The sequence below is a fragment of the Pipistrellus hanaki genome (genome assembly GCF_964339955.1).
Source record: "Pipistrellus hanaki genome assembly, chromosome: 4".
NCBI lineage: Eukaryota > Metazoa > Chordata > Mammalia > Chiroptera > Vespertilionidae > Pipistrellus > Pipistrellus hanaki.
The window spans coordinates 101,497,157-101,516,561 of NC_140506.1; the positions used below are offsets into that span (position 1 = coordinate 101,497,157).

The 19,405-nt window shown below is 37.0% G+C and overlaps 1 protein-coding gene across 1 annotated transcript in view; it reads right to left on the reverse strand.

Annotated features, from left to right (window-relative positions):
• Positions 1 to 19,405, reverse strand: part of LOC311622037 (phospholipid-transporting ATPase ABCA3-like) — a 107,089-nt gene that overhangs the window by 32,824 nt on the left and 54,860 nt on the right. The window contains exons 7-8 of the mRNA XM_084882737.1: positions 13,413 to 13,529; positions 12,741 to 12,858 (exon numbers count right to left, since the gene is read on the reverse strand). Coding sequence (XP_084738863.1) covers positions 12,741 to 12,858; positions 13,413 to 13,529 — 235 coding nt within the window. The remainder of the gene's footprint in view (positions 1 to 12,740; positions 12,859 to 13,412; positions 13,530 to 19,405) is intronic.

Consider the following 19,405-nt stretch of genomic DNA (forward strand, 5'->3'; position numbering starts at 1 on the left):
AATGAAATTGATGAACCTCTAAGCAGACTCACTTAAAATCAAAGAGAGAGGACACAAATAAACAAAATCAGAAATTAAAGAGGCAAAATAACAACTGACCCCACAGAAATAAAAATGATTGTTAAAAATACTATGAACAATTCTATTCCTAAAAACTAGACAACCTGGAAAAAATGGATATATTCCTAGGAAAATGCAACCTTCCAAAGCTCAATCAGGAAAAATCTCAAAATCTCAATAGTCTGATAACTATAGAGGAAATTAAAGCAGTCATCCAAAAGCTTCTGAAAAACAAAAGCCTGGGGCCAGACAGCTTCACAGGGGAGTTTTACCAAACATTTAAAGAACTAAAAGCCATTCTCCTCAGACGATTCCAAAAATCCAAGAGGAAGGAACACTTCTAAGCTCCTTCTATGAAGCCAGCATCACCCTAATACCAAAACCAGATAAGGACAAAAAAATGAAAGATAATACAGGCCAATATTCCTCATGAACATAGATGCCAAAACCCTCAACAAAATTCTAGCAAATTGGATCCAGCAGTACATCAGAAAGATCATCCACTGTGACGAAGTAGGATTTATCCCAGGGATGCAAGGATGGTACAATATCCGCAAATCAAAAAAGGTGATGCATCACATAAACAAATTGAGAGATAAAAATAATATAGTCATATCAATTGATACAGAAAAAGCATTTGAGAAAACACAACACACTTTCTTGATAAAAACTCACAGCAAGGTGGGAATAGAGTGATCATACCTCAACATAATAAAAGCCATATATGAAAAACCCACAGCCAACATCATACTCAATGGACAAACACTAAAACCTTTTCCCCTAAGAACAGGAACAAGACAGGGATGCCCACTCTCACCACTCTTATTCATCATAGTGCTGGAAGTATTAACCATTGCAATTAGATGAGAAGAAGAAATAAAAGGCATCCAAATTTGATAAAGTAGATGTAAAACTGTCATTATTCACAGATGACATGATACTGTACATAAAAAACCCTAAGGACTCCATAAAAAACACACTATTAGACTTAATAAATTAATTTGGCAATGTAGCAGGATACAAAATTAACACCAAGAAATTTATGGCACTTTTATACACCAACAGTGAACTTAAGGAAAGAGAGACTAAAAAAAAATTCCCTTTACCATTGCACCAAAATAAGTAAGATACCTAGGAAGAAGCGTAACTAATGAGGTAAAAGATGTATACTTGGAAAACTACAGGACTCTGAAAAAAAGATATAGAGGGAGCCATAAATAGATGGAAGAACATACCATGTTCATGGATTGGTAGAATCAACATCATTAAAATGTCCATACTACTCAAAGCAATTTATAGATTCAATGCACTTCCCATTAAAATAGTAACAGCATATTTCACAGACCTAGAAAGAACTCTCAAAAAAAATTCATCTAGAATTAAAAAAAAAAGACCCCAAATAGCTGCAGCAATCTTGAGAAAGAAGAACAATGTAGGAGGGATCTCAATACCAGATTTCAAGCTGTATTACAAAATCACTGTTCTCAAAACTTCCTGGTACTGGCACAAGAACAGATATATAGACTAATGCAATAGAATAAAGAATCCCAAAATCAAACCAAACCACTATGCTCAATTAATATTTGACAAAGGAGGCAAGAACATACAATGGAGTCAAGACAGTCTCTACAATAAATGGTGCTGGGAAAATTGGACAGTATATGCAAAAAAAAAAAAATGAAACTAGACCACCAACTTATACCATACACAAAAATAAACTCAAAATGGATAAAGGACTTAAACATAAGATGGGAAACCATAAAAATATTAGAGGAATTCAAAGGCAGCAAAATCTCAGAAATATGCCATAGCAATATCTTCACTGATACAGCTCCAAGGGCAATGGAAAATAAAGAGAAAAATAAACAAATGGGACTACACCAAAATAAAAAGCTTTTTCACAGCAAAAGAAATCATCAACAAAACAACAAGAAAGCCCATGGCATGGGAGAACATATTTGCCAATATTATCATTGATAAGGGTTTAGTCATACAACTCAACCAAACAAAGATAAATAGCCCAATCAAAAAATGGACATCATATCTAAATAGACATTTTTCAAAGGAGGACATACAAAAGGCCAAGAGACATGAATACATGTTAAAAGTCACTATTGATCTGAGAGATGCAAATCAAAATGACAATGTGGTACCATCTCACAGCTGTCAGAATGGCTATCATCAACAAATCAACAAACGACAAGTGCTGGCGAGGATGAGGAGTAAAAGGAACCCTTGTGTACTGCTGGTGGGAATGCAGACTGGTGCAGCCACTGTGGAGAACAGTATGGAGTTTCCTCAAAAAATTAAAAATGGAACTCCCATTTGACCCAGTGATCCCACTTCTAGAAAAATATCCCAAGAAACTAGAAACACCAATCAGAAAGGAAATATGCACCCCTATGTTCATAGCAGCACAATTCACCTTAGCTAAGATTTGGAAACAGCCTAAGTGCCCATCAGCTGATGAGTGGATTAGAAAATTGTGGTACATCTGCACAATAGAATACTGCACTGCAGTAAAATAGAAGGAACTTTTACCATTTGCAACAGCATGGATGGACTCGGACAGCATTGTGCTAAGTGAAATAAGCCAGTCAGAGAAAGATAAATATCACATGATCTCACTCATATGTGTAATTTAATGAATGAAATAAATTGATGACCGAAAATAGATCCAGAGACATAGAAACATGAACAGACTTTTTGAACCTTAGAGCAAAGATAAAGGAGGTTGTGTGGGAAAAGATCGACCAATGAACTTGTGAGCACATATGCATCACCCATGGACACAGACAATTAGTTGGTGAGGGCCTGGGGCACAGGCATGGGAGCTGGCTGGAAGAGATTAATGGGGAGAAAAGGAGGACCTCTGTAGTACTTTCAACAAGAAAGATTTTTTTAAAAATATCCCCACTACTGAAAGATAGAAATTATCAGCCAAAAATAATACATCCAGCAAAATTAGCCTTTACATATAAAGGAGAAATAAGTGCTTTTCCAGACATACAGAAGCAAGGGAATTTGCCACCAGTTGTCCATTGTAGGAAATATTATTCATGAAGGTCATTTTACCTGAAACAAAGAACAAAAGATCACCAAACCAATGGATAGGGTAAAAGTAGGGTTATAGGTATTTGTGTGGAAAATAACACAATAATAAATAATAATACAAAATAAACTCTTGTGTTTCACATATTCACTACTTTGTCCCATGCTGTCTGAGTAATTTCACCAAAAAAACTCAGAATAAAAAGGGAAAATCTGCCAAAACTGGTTTGGCTCAGTGGATACAGTGTTGGCCTGCGGACTAAAGGGTCCCAGGTTCATTTCCAGTCAAGTGCATGTGCCTTGGTTGTGGGCACATCCCCTGTAGGGGTTGTGCAAGAGGCAGCTGATCAATGATTCTCTCTCATCAATGTTTCTAACTCTCTATCTCTTTCTCTCTATAAAAAAATCAATAAAATATATATTTTTTAAAAAGGAAAATCTGTGACAATGAACATATAAAAAAGAGGAGGGAGCAAAGGCCTGATTGTTACAAAGGGGGATGGAGATAAGATGCATTCAAAAGTAAAAGGACTACTGAATACCTGAAACTTTCTTTTACATAAACCTAATGGTAACCACACACACACACACACACACACACACACACACACACACACACACAAAGACACATAATTAAAAATATATATGGAATATCAGCAAAGCAAAACAACAGTCAGAAACACAAAGAAAAAGATCTAATAGTGACACAGAACGACACCAAAACAAAAAATAAAATGGCTTCAGGAAATCCTCATTCATCAACAACTACCCTAACTGCAAATGGACTGAATTCATCAATAAAAAGGCACAGAGTAGACACTTAGATAAAAACAAAGCAAAACCCAATGGTTTTGCTGCCTTCAGGACACATTTCAGCTACAAAGATAGAGCCTCAAAATCAAAGTGTAAAGAATTATTCTCCAAGCAAATAACATTCACAGAAAAGAAAGCGTAGCCATACTTATATCTGACAAATAAATTCAAAGATAATAAGAGAAAAGGTGGACATCTTATAATGGTAAAAGAAATGCTACATCAAGAAGACATAACACTTCTTAATACCTATGCACCTTGTCATGAAGCCACAAAATATATAAAACAACTACTTACAGAATTAAAGAGAGAAACACCAAAACACAATCACAGTTGGGAACCTAAGTATGCCATTGACAATTATAGGTAATCATCAAAACTTAAAATCAATAAAGAAATATCGACCCTAAATAACACCTTAGACCAAATAAACATACTTGACATTTACAGAGCCTTTCATCCCACAGCATCAAATTACACGTTCTTCTCTGGTCCACATGAAGCATTCTCAAGAATGGACTATATGTTGTTACACAAAACAAGCCTCAACCACTTAAGAACAGTGACATCATACCAAGCACATTATCTGACGACAATGCTTTGAAATTAGAAATCAAATACAAAAGGTAAATGGAAAAAATACACAAATATGTTGAGATTGAATAAAATTCTACTAAAAAATGTCTGAGTCAAAAAATAAATAAAAGGTTAAATCAAAGATATATACAATTAAGTTCTAGAACTTAATTCATTCCAGAAGGTAATTCAAGAAGCGATTTATTTAAAAAATGTAATCATTTTTCCATTAGAAATAATATTGAATTAATCCATTAAACCGCAAAACGATTCCTTGTTTTAACTCTTACATACAGTACATGCCTAAACTCTAGCATTGTTCTCACACTTTTCACTATTGCTAACCTTCTTAGAACTAGTGGTAACTATATATATTAGTTAGTCACTATATATATATATATATATATATATATATAGTTAGTCACACACAAACACACACAAACACACAAATACACACACACACACACACACACACACACACACACACACACACACACGTACGCACACAAAAACATTAGAGGCCCAGTGCATAAAATTTGTGCATTGGAAGGGGGTGTCCCTCAGCCTGGCCTGCACCCATTCCAATCTGGGACCCCTTGGGGGATGTCCTACTTCTGGTTTAGGCCCAATCCCACAGGCCGGGCCTAAACTGACAGACATCCCTCTCCCAATTTGGGACCTTTGGCTCCTAACCGCTCACCTGCCTGACTGCCTGATCACTCCTAACTGCCTCTCCCTGCCAACTTGATGCCCCTAACTTCTCTCTTGCTGGCCTGATTTCCCTAACTGCCCTCCCCTGCTGGCCTGATTGCCTCTAACTGCTCTCCCTGCAGGCCTGATCGCCCCTAACTGCCTCTGCCTTGGACCCTGTGGCTTTGTCCAGAAGGATGTCCAGAGACATCTGGTCTAATTAGCATATTACCCTTTTATTAGTATAGAAGTTAAAAGGCTAAGCGACCATCCTACCATCCAACTGGTAATTATGATATGCAATGACCACCAGGGGAAGATGCTCTGACCAGTAGCTATGATGAGCACTGACCATCAGGGGGCAGACACTTAATGCAGGAAGCTGCTGAGCTGCAGTGACTTGGCAGTGCCAATTCTTGAGTAGCACACCCTGGAACCAGAGAGGAGGAAGTCCAATTCAGGGGTGCGTCACCCGAGAACCACTCTCTCACAATCTGGGGCTCCTCGGAGGATGTTAGAGAGTTGGTTTCAGCATGATCCCCATAGGCCAGCCCAAAAGACCCCACTCACTCCACAGATGCCCTTCGAGCTGTGGTGCCACCCAGGTGTGGCCAGTGGGGAGGGACTGAAGGAGGTTGGCTCTAGGTCGTGTCTGGCCCATCTTGTGCAGTCCTGTCCCACTGACTACCTTCTAATCAATTTCCTTTCAGTTTGCACAAATTCATGCACCAGAGCACCAGTTTAATAATAATAAGCAGCGACAAAAGCAGAAAGAAAATATTCATGGTACAATTTCCTGAGATATTAACAATGCAGGGTTTAGCAGTAAACTGACTCATACTAGCACATTCTCTCCTTTGTTTGTTGCCTGAGAGATTTGTGGATGACCATATAGGTATCAGCATGAAAGGGTTGTCAGGTTGAGAACTGAAGCTTTGTTCAACAACTGAGACATTTTCCATGAACAACTTCATCAAGAATGAAATTGTTCAAGATGAGAGATGTTTGAGAACCAAGGTTTGAAGTATAGAGAATTCTGGGTTCTCTGTTCAACCTTATTAATCTATATGCCTGTTCTTATGGCAGTACTAGGCTGTTTTTATTACAGTGGCCTTGATATCAGATATTGTGATGCCTTCAACTTTGTTCTTGCTCAGGCTACTTGGGGTCATTTTTTTGGTTCCATATAAAACTTTTGGAATATTTGTTCTAGTTCTGTGAAATATGCTATTGGTATTTTAATATGAATTGTGTTGAGTCTATAAATTACTTTGGGTAGAATGGACATTTTAATTATGTTAATTCTTCCAACCTATGAGCCAAGAATGTCTTTCACTTATTTGTATCTTCCCCAATTTCTTTCTTCAATGTCCTATAGTTTTCTGAGTAGAGGTCTATTACCACCTTGGTTAAATTTATTCCTGAATACCTTATTTTTGTTGTAATAGTAAATTGGATTATTTTCTTAGTGTCTATTTCTATAACTCACTGTTGGAGGATATTAATTTTATATTCTCTTACTCTGATGAACTCAAATTATTAAGTCTAGTAACTTTTCGGTGGAGTCTTCAGGGTTTTCCATGTACAATATCATGTCACGTATGAATAATGACAGTTTCAATTCCTCCTTTCCAATTTTAATGCCTTTTATTTATTCTTCTTGTCTGATTACTGTGGCTAGGACTTCCAATATTACGTTCAATGGAACAGACCAGAAAGACCAGAAATTAACCTATGCCTATATGGTCAATTAATATTTGACCAAAGAAGACAAGAGTATAAATGGTCTAAAGACAGTCTCTTCAATACTAAATGTAATTAGTGTTGGAAAAATTGGACAGATACATACAAAAAGAAATTGCACCAACTTCACTGTACACAAGAATAAGCTGAAAACCTATAAAATACCTAAATGTAAGTTATGAAACCATAAAAATCCTAGAAGAAAACATAGGTAGCAAAACTTCAGACAACTCTCAAAGCAATATTTTTGCCAATATATCTCCTAGGGCAAGAGAAGTAAAGGGAATAATAAACAATAGGACTACTCCCAACTAAAAAGCTTTTGCACAGCAAAAGAAACACTTAACAAACTGAAAAGAAAGTCCACTGTTAGGTTTGATTGAGCAATTGAATTGATAGCACTACCCTGGGAACTGGCTTTTCAGGTCATTTCACTAATGACATTACCTTTGCAGAGACTACATTTCACTTGTGGTGACCACATTCCATTCTCTCCCCTTCCAGTCTGCATAAAGAAGTCTCCTCCCAGAAAAAGTCCGCCAAAAGTCCTTTAAAAGCTGCTGACTCCTGTCACTGGAGGCTGGAGCCATCCAGGCTCAGCCACCTGGTGTGTGGATGATCAAATAAATTCCTAATCTCTCACCATTCTGGCCTCATGCATTACTCCTTCAGCGACCTAACACCCACTACATCGTAGGACATATTTGTCAATGATACATCTGATAAGGGTTAATCTCCAAAATACTTAAATAACTCATACAACTCAACAGCTGGAAGACAAACAATCCAATTTAAAAAAAAATGGGCAAAGGACCTAAATAGACAGTTCTCCAAAGATGACAGACAGATAGCCAGGAGACATATGAAAAAAAGAAAGAAAGAAAGAAAGAAAGAAAGAAAGAAAGAAAGAAAGAAAGAAAGAAAGAAGGAAGGAAGGAAGGAAGGAAGGAAGGAAGGAAGGAAGGAAGGAAGGAAGGAAGGAAGGAAGGAAGGAAGGAAGGAAGGAAGGGAGGAAGGACAATGCTCTTCATCACTAATCAGTATTTCATAATGAAATATCAACTCACACCTACCAGAATAGCTATCATCAAAAAATCAACAAACAACAAGTGCTGGCAAGGATGTGGAGAAAAGGAAGCACATTTAAGGTGGCCAGGACATGGAAACAACCCAAGTGTCCTTCACCAGATGATTGGATAAAGATGATGTGTGAATATTTACAATGGAATACTACTCTGCCATTAGAAATTTTGCACTGGGCAGTGGTCATTGAGCAGATGGGACTCCCCTGGTGCACCTCGTTCTGCTTCCTCGGCAACCGTGTCAGACAAACCTGATGTGGCTGAGATTGAGAAATTTGAAGTCATAACTGAAGACAGAAATGCAAGAGAAAATCCACTACATTCAAAAGAAGCAATTGGATAGTGATAGATCCTCTCTTCCTCCAACTGATGGATGGACATAAACTCCACCTGCAGCCAGACATTCCTGAGCTTGAACCACCAATCAGCACCTGCCAAATCTCTAATCACCAATCAGCATGTGCTGAGTGCCCTAAGCCCCCCCCCCCCCCCCCCCCCCCGTCCCCTATCTTCCTTAAAAGGTGGTGCACCCAGGCCCTGGCTCTCTTCCTCTCTTTCTCTGGAAGCAGCTGGCAGTGGTACTCTTCTCTTCAATAAAGCCTGTGTTCTGGCATCACGGTCTCTCGGCCCACTCTATTTCATCTTTCAGACAGAAGCAAGCAGGCAAATTGTAATGAGGCACATGCCAATATGCACTGTACATTCTAAAAGCATTGCCTTCTTATTTTTATTTAATTTTGTAAAATGCAAAGAGGTTAGATCAGTTTAAATGGCTATGCTTCCCTTTTCACATCAGAGAACTGCTGAGAAGGGCTGCTCTATGCAAAGGGCTGGGGCTTTGCACCAAGGTTGTTAAATTTCCCCGTGATAACAGGCAGCTCCCAGGGGGGGGGGTGGGGGGAGGAGGATGGGCCATATTTCCTGAGACCTCCCAGCTAGGTTAAATGTGCTTTCTTTAATCAACAAAGCAATCACAGTGAACAGAATATTAAGATTTCTCACAATTCTAGCTAGTCCCCAACATTCTACTTCTGGCCTTATTATTTCCCCACCGCTGTTTCTATCATCTCATGTCTATGAGATTAGTTTTGGTGGAAAATCTCATCCTGCTGGACTGCATTTGCTTCTGCCTTGAAAGTAGTTTTTTGGGATGGAACACAGTGAATTCAGGACCTATAAAAAGGAAGACATTGAACAGAGCAGCATCCATCTTATTATAAAAACTGCTGTTTGAAAATTTAACCCTGCTATTTTGGGCTCTGTAAATGCTGGCTTGCTTAAATAATAAGAAAAATAAGACTACTCCCACTTCAGAGAGGGCATTAAACCTTCTCCAGACGAAGTTATCAGTTCTGGCACCAGGCCAAGCCTTTGGTTGAGGTCTCAAGGCCCCAGCACATAGGGGCTCTTTAAGAACTTGCAAAGGAGGCAGAAACTTTCCCTATTTATATGTTTACAAAGAAGGTAAAAACATATAAGTAGGGAAATTTCCTCCATGTTGGGGCCCAGAATTTGAGAGACACTTTCCTCTGGGCCCATGCATCATCATCATCATCATCATCATCATCATCATAACAACAATAATAAATATAACTCCATCTCTCTAAGTGTTGCTTTGTTCATCTCAGGTTTTCTGTTACAAAACCATAACAATTTTAGAAGAAAACATAAGCAATAAAATATCAGGCATTTCTTGTAGCAATATTTTTTTGGGCAAAGGAAACAAACAAAATAAAAGCAAATTGGACTACATCAAAGTAAAAAAATTGTGTTGGTGGTGGTGGTGTATGGGACAATGCTTGAAGGGCCAGCAGAGTATTGTGCTAAGTGAAATAAGCCAGTCAGAGAAAGACAAATGCCATATGATTTCACTCATATGTGGAATCAAAAAAACAAGCAAAATAGAGACAGACTCATAGATGGAGTGCAGGCAGACAGCCCTGGTTGAGAATAGGGCACAAGGGGAGAAGGTGAAAGGGATTGAGAAAAAAAAGAGAGAGAACTCAAGGACTTGGAGAACAGTGTGATAATTGTGGGGGCGGGGTGTGTATGGAAGAGGGTGAAGAGGAGATAAATAGTGATGGGAAAAAATAAAATAAAATTTAAAAGTTTTTGCACAGCAAAGGAAACCATCAACAAAACAAAAAGACTGAACAGGAGAACATAGTCCTGAATGATACATTTAATAAGGAGTTAATACCCAAATTTTTAAAAGAACTTACACAACTCAATGCCAAAAAACACACTATTCAATTAAAAAATGGCAAAGGACCAGAACAGACACTTCTCCAAAAAGAACATGCATGTGGCCAATAGATATATGACAAGATGCTCGACATCTCTAACCATCAGAGATGTAAATTAAAACCACAATGAGATGACCCCTCACACCTGTCAGAATGACTGTCATCAATAAATCAACAAACAAGTGCTGGTGAGGATATGGAGAAAAGGGAACCCTCTTGCACTGCTGGTGGGAATGCAGACTGGTGCAGCCACTGTGGAAAACAATATGGAGTTTCCTCAAAAAATTAAAAATGGAACTGCCTTATTATGTAGCAATTACACTTCTGGGTAAATAAGAAACCAAAAAGATTAATTTGAAAAGATATATGCAGCTCTATTTTCATTTCAGTGTTATGTACAATAGCCAAGATATCAAACAACCCCAAGTGTTCATCAATAGATGAGTGGTAAAGTGCTGGCACATATACACAATGGAATATTACTCAACCATTAAAAATAATGAAGTTTTACTATTGATAGTTTCAACGGCATGAAGGATCTGGAGAGATTATGCTAAGTGAAATATGCCAGATTAAGAAAGACAAATGCCATATAATTTCACTTACATTTGAATCTAAAAACAAAACAATAACATAAAAACCAAAATGGAAACAGACTCATAAAGAAAACAAACTGATGGTTGCCAGAGAAGAGAGGAGGTGGGGGTCTGGGTAACAAGGATGAAGGGTAACAATTCAGAAGTACAATTTGGTAGTTAGAAAACAGTCATGGGTTGTAGAGGGAATATAGTTAATGATATGGTCAATAGTCAATAATATGGTCACACCTACATATGGTGACAGTTGGTTAATAGAAATATTAAGGGAACACTGTGTAAAGTATATGCTTGTGTAGCCATTATGCTAGACCCATCAAAGTAAAATAAAGTAATGTTGAATATCAACTGTAATAATAAAGCTTTAAAATACATTTTAAAATTGCCATAAGGTTACGTTCATATTTCTAGGGCAGCACAAATGAAAGTTTGACAACACTAAACTGGTGAGTGTGAGGAGCCATGGGAATGTTCATCCCTTCCATGCGAGGCACCACTTCCTCGGGTCAGTTAAGACACAAGCACTGTGACTCAGCAACCCCATTCTTAACTTTGTAAAGAGTGAGGTGCTTTCTCACATGTGCCAGCAGACACCCAAAATGTCCAGAATATCTAGGTTGTCCCAAATAGAAAACATTAGTGTTTGTTCTCTACTTATTTTATTCTTCGGTAAAAGCTTCTGCCTCACTTTGACATATTACTCCTTTACCACCGGGGTTAGGTGTTCCTTTTTGTGGCGGGGGACTGCTTGTAGGTTTTATGTATAATCCTGTGCCTTGTGAGGACCAATCAATTAGTAATACTCATGATAATATACTGAGCTATTTGGTCATGTCTACTATTGACATGTGAGCCCTCAAAAGGGCAACGAAACAGCCTGGCTAGCATGGTTTACTGGTTGAGCATTGACCTATGAACCAAGAGGTCTCAGTTGGATTCCTGGTCAGGGCACAGGCCTGGGTTGCGGGCTTGATCCCCAGTAGGAAGCATGCAGGAGGCATCTGATCAATGATTCTCATCATTGATGTTTCTATTTCTCTCTCCCTCTCCCTTTCTCTTTGATTTCAATAAAAATATTTTTTAGAATGCAAGGAAACAATTTTTATTTGCCTTTGTATATTAGATAATATGCCAGCATAAAGGAAGGGATGAATAAATCAATGAATGAATGAATGAATGAATGAATGAATGAATACTTGCTCATTTGACTTGACTTCCATTCCAGTCTCCCATTCCTTCAATAATGTTTAAAAACTACCTCTACAGCAAGCATCTTATCGTAGGTTTACCTTAGCTTCAATCTGAAGTTGGAGTATTTTAATCCTTTTTCATGTGCGCATTATGCTCCACTAATTTGCATTGCTCTCTGCATGTCTGTCAAGTCATCTTTGAGCATGTGATTGATATTCAATATCAGATCCATAAGGCACACACTGTTTTCCAAATACATAGCATACAATAAGAATATATCATTAAGTGCAAGGACCCTTCCTTTCAGTGAAGCAATTTTGTTGTTTTTCTTCTTGCACATATTACAGAATCATCACCAGATCCAGCAGAATTGAGTCTCTGTGGCAGAGTACATAGAAGCCATCTCAATCTTAACCCTTCCTGAGAAATATTTGAACATATGCCATGCATGAGTTAGCAGCTAAAGAAAAACCACAAATATGGTCTTACTTTGATGTTTATCCTTTTTCACACGAATGCTGCACTACATTAACCTCAATGCTGTCTTCATTCCTTCTCAAATCATTTCAAGTTCATATACTGCACTTCAGCGAACAGAGGCTCTTAATGAGGTTGCAACTAAAGTTCAGAAGGAGCTTCCAAATATGATCCCATTTGATCCCTGAGAAGCTTTCCCAGAGGGTTAGACTCACCTTTACTGAAAAACGTGCTGACCATAAAGCTGAGGAGGATCGTGGAGATGGCGAAACACAGCAAGAAGACAAAAACAAGGGTCAGGTCACTGTGCTGGAGGATCGCCGCAGGTTCCAGCTAGCAAAACAACCAGAAGCCAGATTAGTCACACCCTCAGTGATCAGGACAACACAAAAATGGAGACGAAACATCTGTCAGTGGTTTTTTGTTTGTTTTGTTTTGTTTTTTAATATATTTTATTGATTTTTTTTTTTTACAGAGAGGAAGGGAGAGAGATAGAGAGCTAGAAACATCGATGAGAGAGAAACATCAACCAGCTGCCTCTTGCACACCCCCGACTGGGAATGTGGGGGATGTGCCCGCAACCAACTTACATGCCCCTGACCAGAATAGAACCCGGGACCTTTCAGTCCGCAGACCAACGCTCTACCGCTGAGCCAAACCGGTTTCGGTAGTCTGTCAGTGTTTTAACAGTCCTGCTGAGCCTGGTGGCAGCGCTCAGGGGATGGAGAATAAACAGTCCCTGCACGGAAGCTCCACGCATTAGGTTAAAGGCCACTCGGTCAGGGATGGAGCAGGCACACTCTCATTCCCTGGCAGCCCGATGCAAGCAGCCCGCCCCAGGTCTCTGTTTCCCTCTTAAAGGTGAGCTGCAGCAAATAGACACTTGCCTTTATAAAGAAAACCAGGCATATCAAAAAGATGATAACGACGTACAAAATGAGAAATGTGAAGAAATAGGCAGCCCAGAGCATCCAATCGCTGACTCCTATCATGAGCTGGTACTCCTGTGGAAGAGTGAACACAAACCAAATGTATAAAATCTGTACTTGTATAAAATGCATTCACAACATAATCTGATTTGCTTTTCACTACAACCACACATGGGCTACGGGACATCATGCCCAGTTCATGGAGACAGAAATCAAAGCACAGAATGTCACGTGACTTGATTACAGAACGGCCATGTAATGATGCTTACAAGTTCTGACATGATTTATCCAGAATCGGTTATTGTTAAAACACACACACACAAAAACCACTTAAACAAAACTATAAACGACTTAGATCAATAATTCATTCCTATTAATTACATCCTCTTCCAGATGGCACTAAAGAAATATACACCACCATGAGTGAACGCTAATTTAAACTCAGACTATAAATTATTTTGATGTGTTAATGCAGGTTCATCAATTGTAACAAATAGACCACCCTGGTGGGGGATGTGGATAATATGCATGTGTGGGGGCAATATAGGGAATCTGTAAAACTCAGTTTTGATGGACTTTGAAGACATTGTGCTAAGTGAAATAAGTCAAACAAAGAAAGATAACTACATATGGAATCTAAAAAAAAGAGAAACAACAAAAACCAGCACACAGATAGAAAACATACTGGTGGCTGCCCAAAGTGGGAGAAGAGGGGTGGGCGAAATGGGTGAAGAGGATCAAAAGGCACAATTTCCAATTATACGGTAAATAAGTCATGGAGATGTGATGCACAGCTGAGTGCTATGATAATACTGTTTTATATGTATTTGTTTTTGTGTATGTATTTGTTATTTTTAAATATGTCTTTATTGATATTTTAAAGAGAGGAAGGGAGAGGAATAGAGATAGAAACATGGATAAGAAACTTCATGGATCGACTGCCTCCTACACACCCCAAACTGGGGATTAAGTCCACAACTATGTTATGTACCCTGACAGGAATCCAACTAGTAACCTTTTGGTTCATGGGTTGATGCTCAACTACTGAGCTACACTGATCAGGCTGTATTATATATTTAAAAGCTGCTAGAGAGTAGATCCTAAAAATCCTCATGACATGACAAAAAAAAATTTGTAACTATGTCTGGTGATGAATGTTAATCATTTCACAATGTATACAATACAGAATCACTTTTCTACTCCTAAAACTAATACAGTATAATGTTATATGTCAATTATACCTCAATAAAACCAAACTTTATTTCTTTTTCTCTCCCTCCCTTCCTCCTTTCCTTCCTTCCTTCCTTCCTTCCTTCCTTCCTTCCTTCCTTCCTTCCTTCCTTCCTTCCTTTTCTCTTCTTTTAAATGGCTTTCTATAGGTTCTTAAACAAGATGCTTAAATCATTGATTACCTGTCTTCATTTTTAATAATAGTCATTAAAAGCTATAAATTTCCCTTACAGCTCAGATTTAGCTGACATCAGCAATTTTGAGTTGTATTTTCACTATTATTCAGTTTGAAATATTTTCTAATTCTTTGTAACATAGTCTTTGAGCTATTGATTAATTATAAGTTTGTTTAATTACACAAACACTAGAGTTTTGCTAGATAACATAGTTACTGAGTCTTAATTTTCCATCTATTATTATTTTTAAAATGTGCTTGTATTATTTCATTGCTTTTAAGTTTGATACTTGTTGTTTTGTTTTTTTTACAACATATGGCCCACTTCCAAATATTTGCTTTTTCTCTACATGTACTGCATTTATTAAATCTATAATTCAATTCCACTTTGATAAGAAACTATTCTCTATAACTTTAAGTATATAGTCTATCAGTGCACTTGAAAACAATATGTATTGTGCTATTATCAAGTATAGTCTTTTATAAACATTACTTAGGTTAAGGTAGCTGAGAGTATTGTTGAGTCTCATTTTAGATCCAAAAACACAAATGGATTAAAGTGAAAAGATGGAAAAAGATATTCCATGCAAGCGGTAACCAAGAGAGCTAGGGTAGCTATACTAATAACAGATAAAATATACTCAAATCAAAACTGCTACAGGAGATAAAGAATTGTATGTTGAAAAGAGGATCAATTTATCATGAAGGTATAATAATTATAACATGTTTGCATCAACAGCACAGTTCCAAAATACAAGAATTAAAAATTACAGGATTAGCCTGGCCAGTGTGGCTCAATGGTTGAATATTGATCAATGAACCAAGTGGTTCTATTCCTGGTCAGGGTATATGCCTGTGTTGCAGGCTCAATCCCCAATAGGGAGCATGTGGTTTCTCTCATCAATGTTTTTGTCGCTCTATCCCTCTACCTTCTCCTCTTTCTAATAATCAATAAAACATATTTTTTAATTATAGAATTATGGGAGAAATATTCTACAATAATAGCTGGACACTTCACTATACCACTTTCGATAATAGACAGAACAACTGGACAGAAGATTAATTTAAAAATAGAGGACTTTTTTCAACTGGCATGGCTCAATGGTTAAGCGTCAATCTATGAATTAGGAGGTCTTGATTCAATTCTTGGTCAGGGCACATGCCTGGGTTGAGGGCTCAATCTTCAATGGGGGACATGCAGGTGGTAGCTAATCAATGATTCTCTCTCATCGTTGATGTTTCTGTCTCTTCCTTCCTCTCTGAAATACATATATATTTTAATATAGGACTTGAACAACACTATAAATCAATTGAAGCTACTGACAGAACACACTACCCAATTACAACAGACTACAGATTTTTCTCAAGTGTGCACAGAATATTTCCTATATGCCTTCGGGATAGACAATATGATAGGCCACAAAATAAGTTGTACTACATTTAAGAAGATAAATCATAAACAGTATCTTTTCAAAAGACAATGTATTAAAACTAGAAACCATAACAAAAGGAAAACTAAAAAATTCAAATATTTGGAAGCAACACAATCTTAAATAACCAATGAGTCAAAAATAATCAGAACAGAAAGTAGAAAATACCTTGAAACAAATCAAAACAAAAACTCAGCACAACAAACTTACAGGAGGCAGTGAAAATAGGGCTCAGAGGGAAATTTGCAGACATAAATGCTTACACTAACAAAGAAGTAAGGTCTCAAATCAGTTACCTGAGTTCACACCTTTGAGAACTAAAAAAGAAAACTAAAGCTAAAGCTAGAAGGAGGAAGAAAATAATAAAGCTCAAAGTAGATAAATAAAATAGATAATAAACAATAGAGAAAATCAATAAACACAAATACCAACAGAATTGACAAAATTTTAGCCAAATAATTAAATTGGAAAAAAAACCCCTCAAATTATTAAAATAAAAAATGAAATTGGGGATGTTACTTCTAATATTGCAAAAATAAAAAGGATCTTAGAGCACACTATAAATGGCTGTATGCCAAGTAATTGGGTAACTTCGATGAAATGGATAAATTTCCAGAGATACACAACATGCCAAACTGAACTATGAAGAAACAGAAAATCTGTTAGTAATTAGTAAGGAGATCAAATCACTAATCAAAACCTTCCAACAAAGAGCAGCCCTGGACCAGAGCCTTACCTGGTGAATGCTACCCAATATTTCAAGAATAATAAACAGCAGTTCCTCTCAAACTCTTCCAAAAATCTGAGGAAGAGGGAACACATCCTAATTCATCCCATGAGATCAGTATTACTGTGGTACCCAAGTCAGACAGATACACAGGCAAAGAAATTACAGAACATTATGTCTTATGAATATTGATGCAAAATCCCTCAACAAAATAATAGCAAACCAAATTTGGCCACATATTGGAAGGATTGTGCAGCATGACCAAGTAGAATTTATTCATGGAATGTAAGGGGGGTTCAACATATAAAATTAATTAACATAAAGCACCACATTCAGAAAATTAGGGAAAAACACATTATCATCTCAACTGATGCAGAAATTGAAAAACCGATAAAACACTAAAAAACCTGGGAATATATGGAATCCTCCCAATATAACAAAGGCCATATGTAAAAAACTATAGCTCTTTCACCTAAGATTGGGGGAAAGGCAACGATGCCAGATTTTGGTGCTTCTATTCAGCCTAGTTCTATAAGCTGTAGTCGGAGCAATCAGGAAAGCAGAGGTATCCAAATTGTAAAAGAATCAGTAAAAGTATTGGTAGATGGTATGATCTTGTATGGAGCAAACCATAAAGATTCCATGCACAAAAAGTTAGAATTAATAAATGATTCATCAAAGTAAAAGGATACAAAGTCAATAAGCAAAAATCAGATGAATACTATGCAGTACCAGTGAGCTATCTGAAATGGAAATTAAGTAAATTATTTCATCTACAATAGCATAAAAAATAATAAAATACTTAGAAATTAACCAGTGAGGTGAAACACTTGTACAAATGAAAAGTGAAAACTTAATCAACTTTTCAGGCCAACACATTCACCAAACTTTTGAAAATTGCCAAGTGTTGGTAAAGATACAGAAAAATCGAAACTTTCAAAAATCTAAACTTTCAAATAAGGAAGTGTAATTGGTAGAGCTTTATTGGTAAACTTTCATGTTATTTACTAAAGCTAAATATGCATAACCTAACATTTTACGAAAACAAACAAACAAAAAACTACATATATAAAATGTTCATAGATGCATTACTAATTATACCCACACTCCACACAATAAAGAAAAATAGTGATAGTCATACTATGGAATGTTAAAACTTATAAAACTCAACAAATATCAATGAACTATAGCTACATCTGTAGCAGAATGAATCACAGAGACACAAAATAGTGCACGATTACATTTATATCAAGTTTAAACACAGATAAAATTAACCAATAATAAGTGTTTTGAGGGTACAAGCAGCCTTCTATTGTGGGCAGTGTTTTATCTCTTAGCAGGGTCGTGATAAAGTGGTCCTAGTTTCTTTATGATAAATCCATTCAACTACTCTGCTATAGCTGGAATGTTTGTGTTCCCTCAGCATTGTATGCTGAAAATCAGATCTGCAATGCGATGACAGGCTAACTGAGAGGTAACGAGGTGATGCTGCTTTTACAAAGGAGGCCTGGGAGTTGTTCTTGCTCTTTCCACTTGGTGGCTACACGATGAGAAGGTGCTACTTATGAAACATGAAGTAGGTTCTCACCAGACACCAATATGTTGGCACCTTGACCTTGGACTTTTTAGCCTCCAGAACTGTAAGAAATAAATTTCTATTATTCATAAGCTACCTCGTTTGTGGTATTTTTGTTACAGCAGCCTGAATAGATTGACATGTACCTGTACTTTAGACACTCTTTCTGGGTGTATGCATGTTATACTTCAATGAGAAATTTTAAAATAAAAGAGAACCAGTATTTTAAGTCATATGGTTGATGTTTGTGTATCATGTTCTGGGGACCCAAAAGAAAAAGTGTTAATTTATCATTGATAATTTCACAGATTTATCAAAAAATTCAGAAGTCAGAAATTAGTAAACAGTTATTGAAGTTGAATTTTATCTAAATTCACCTAGACACAATTTCACAAACCAAATTAGTTATTTATTTGTATTTCACCTTATTCCAGGTATATTTTAGAACATTTAGCATATAAATTCTATCTGCAATATTCTTGTGAAGTTGTCTTCTAGAATTAAAACTAAACACCAAACCAAAAATTCCAATAAAGACAAAGTTTTAAGAAATTGCCTGAAGATGTAAGTGCTCAATTCTTGTCTGCTACTGAATCAGAACCACCCACCAATACTAATGGGTAGAAATAATCCAACCTTCCAGAAAAGTTTTCCTAAAAGTTTATTTCCTTCATTAGATTCCACATATAGTACTTGTCTTTCTCTGACTGGTTTATTTCACTTAGCATAACAAACAAAATAGAAACTGACTCAGATACTGAGAACAGACTGACAGCTGTTGGGGGGGAGGGGTCCTAGGCAAAAAAAAGGTGA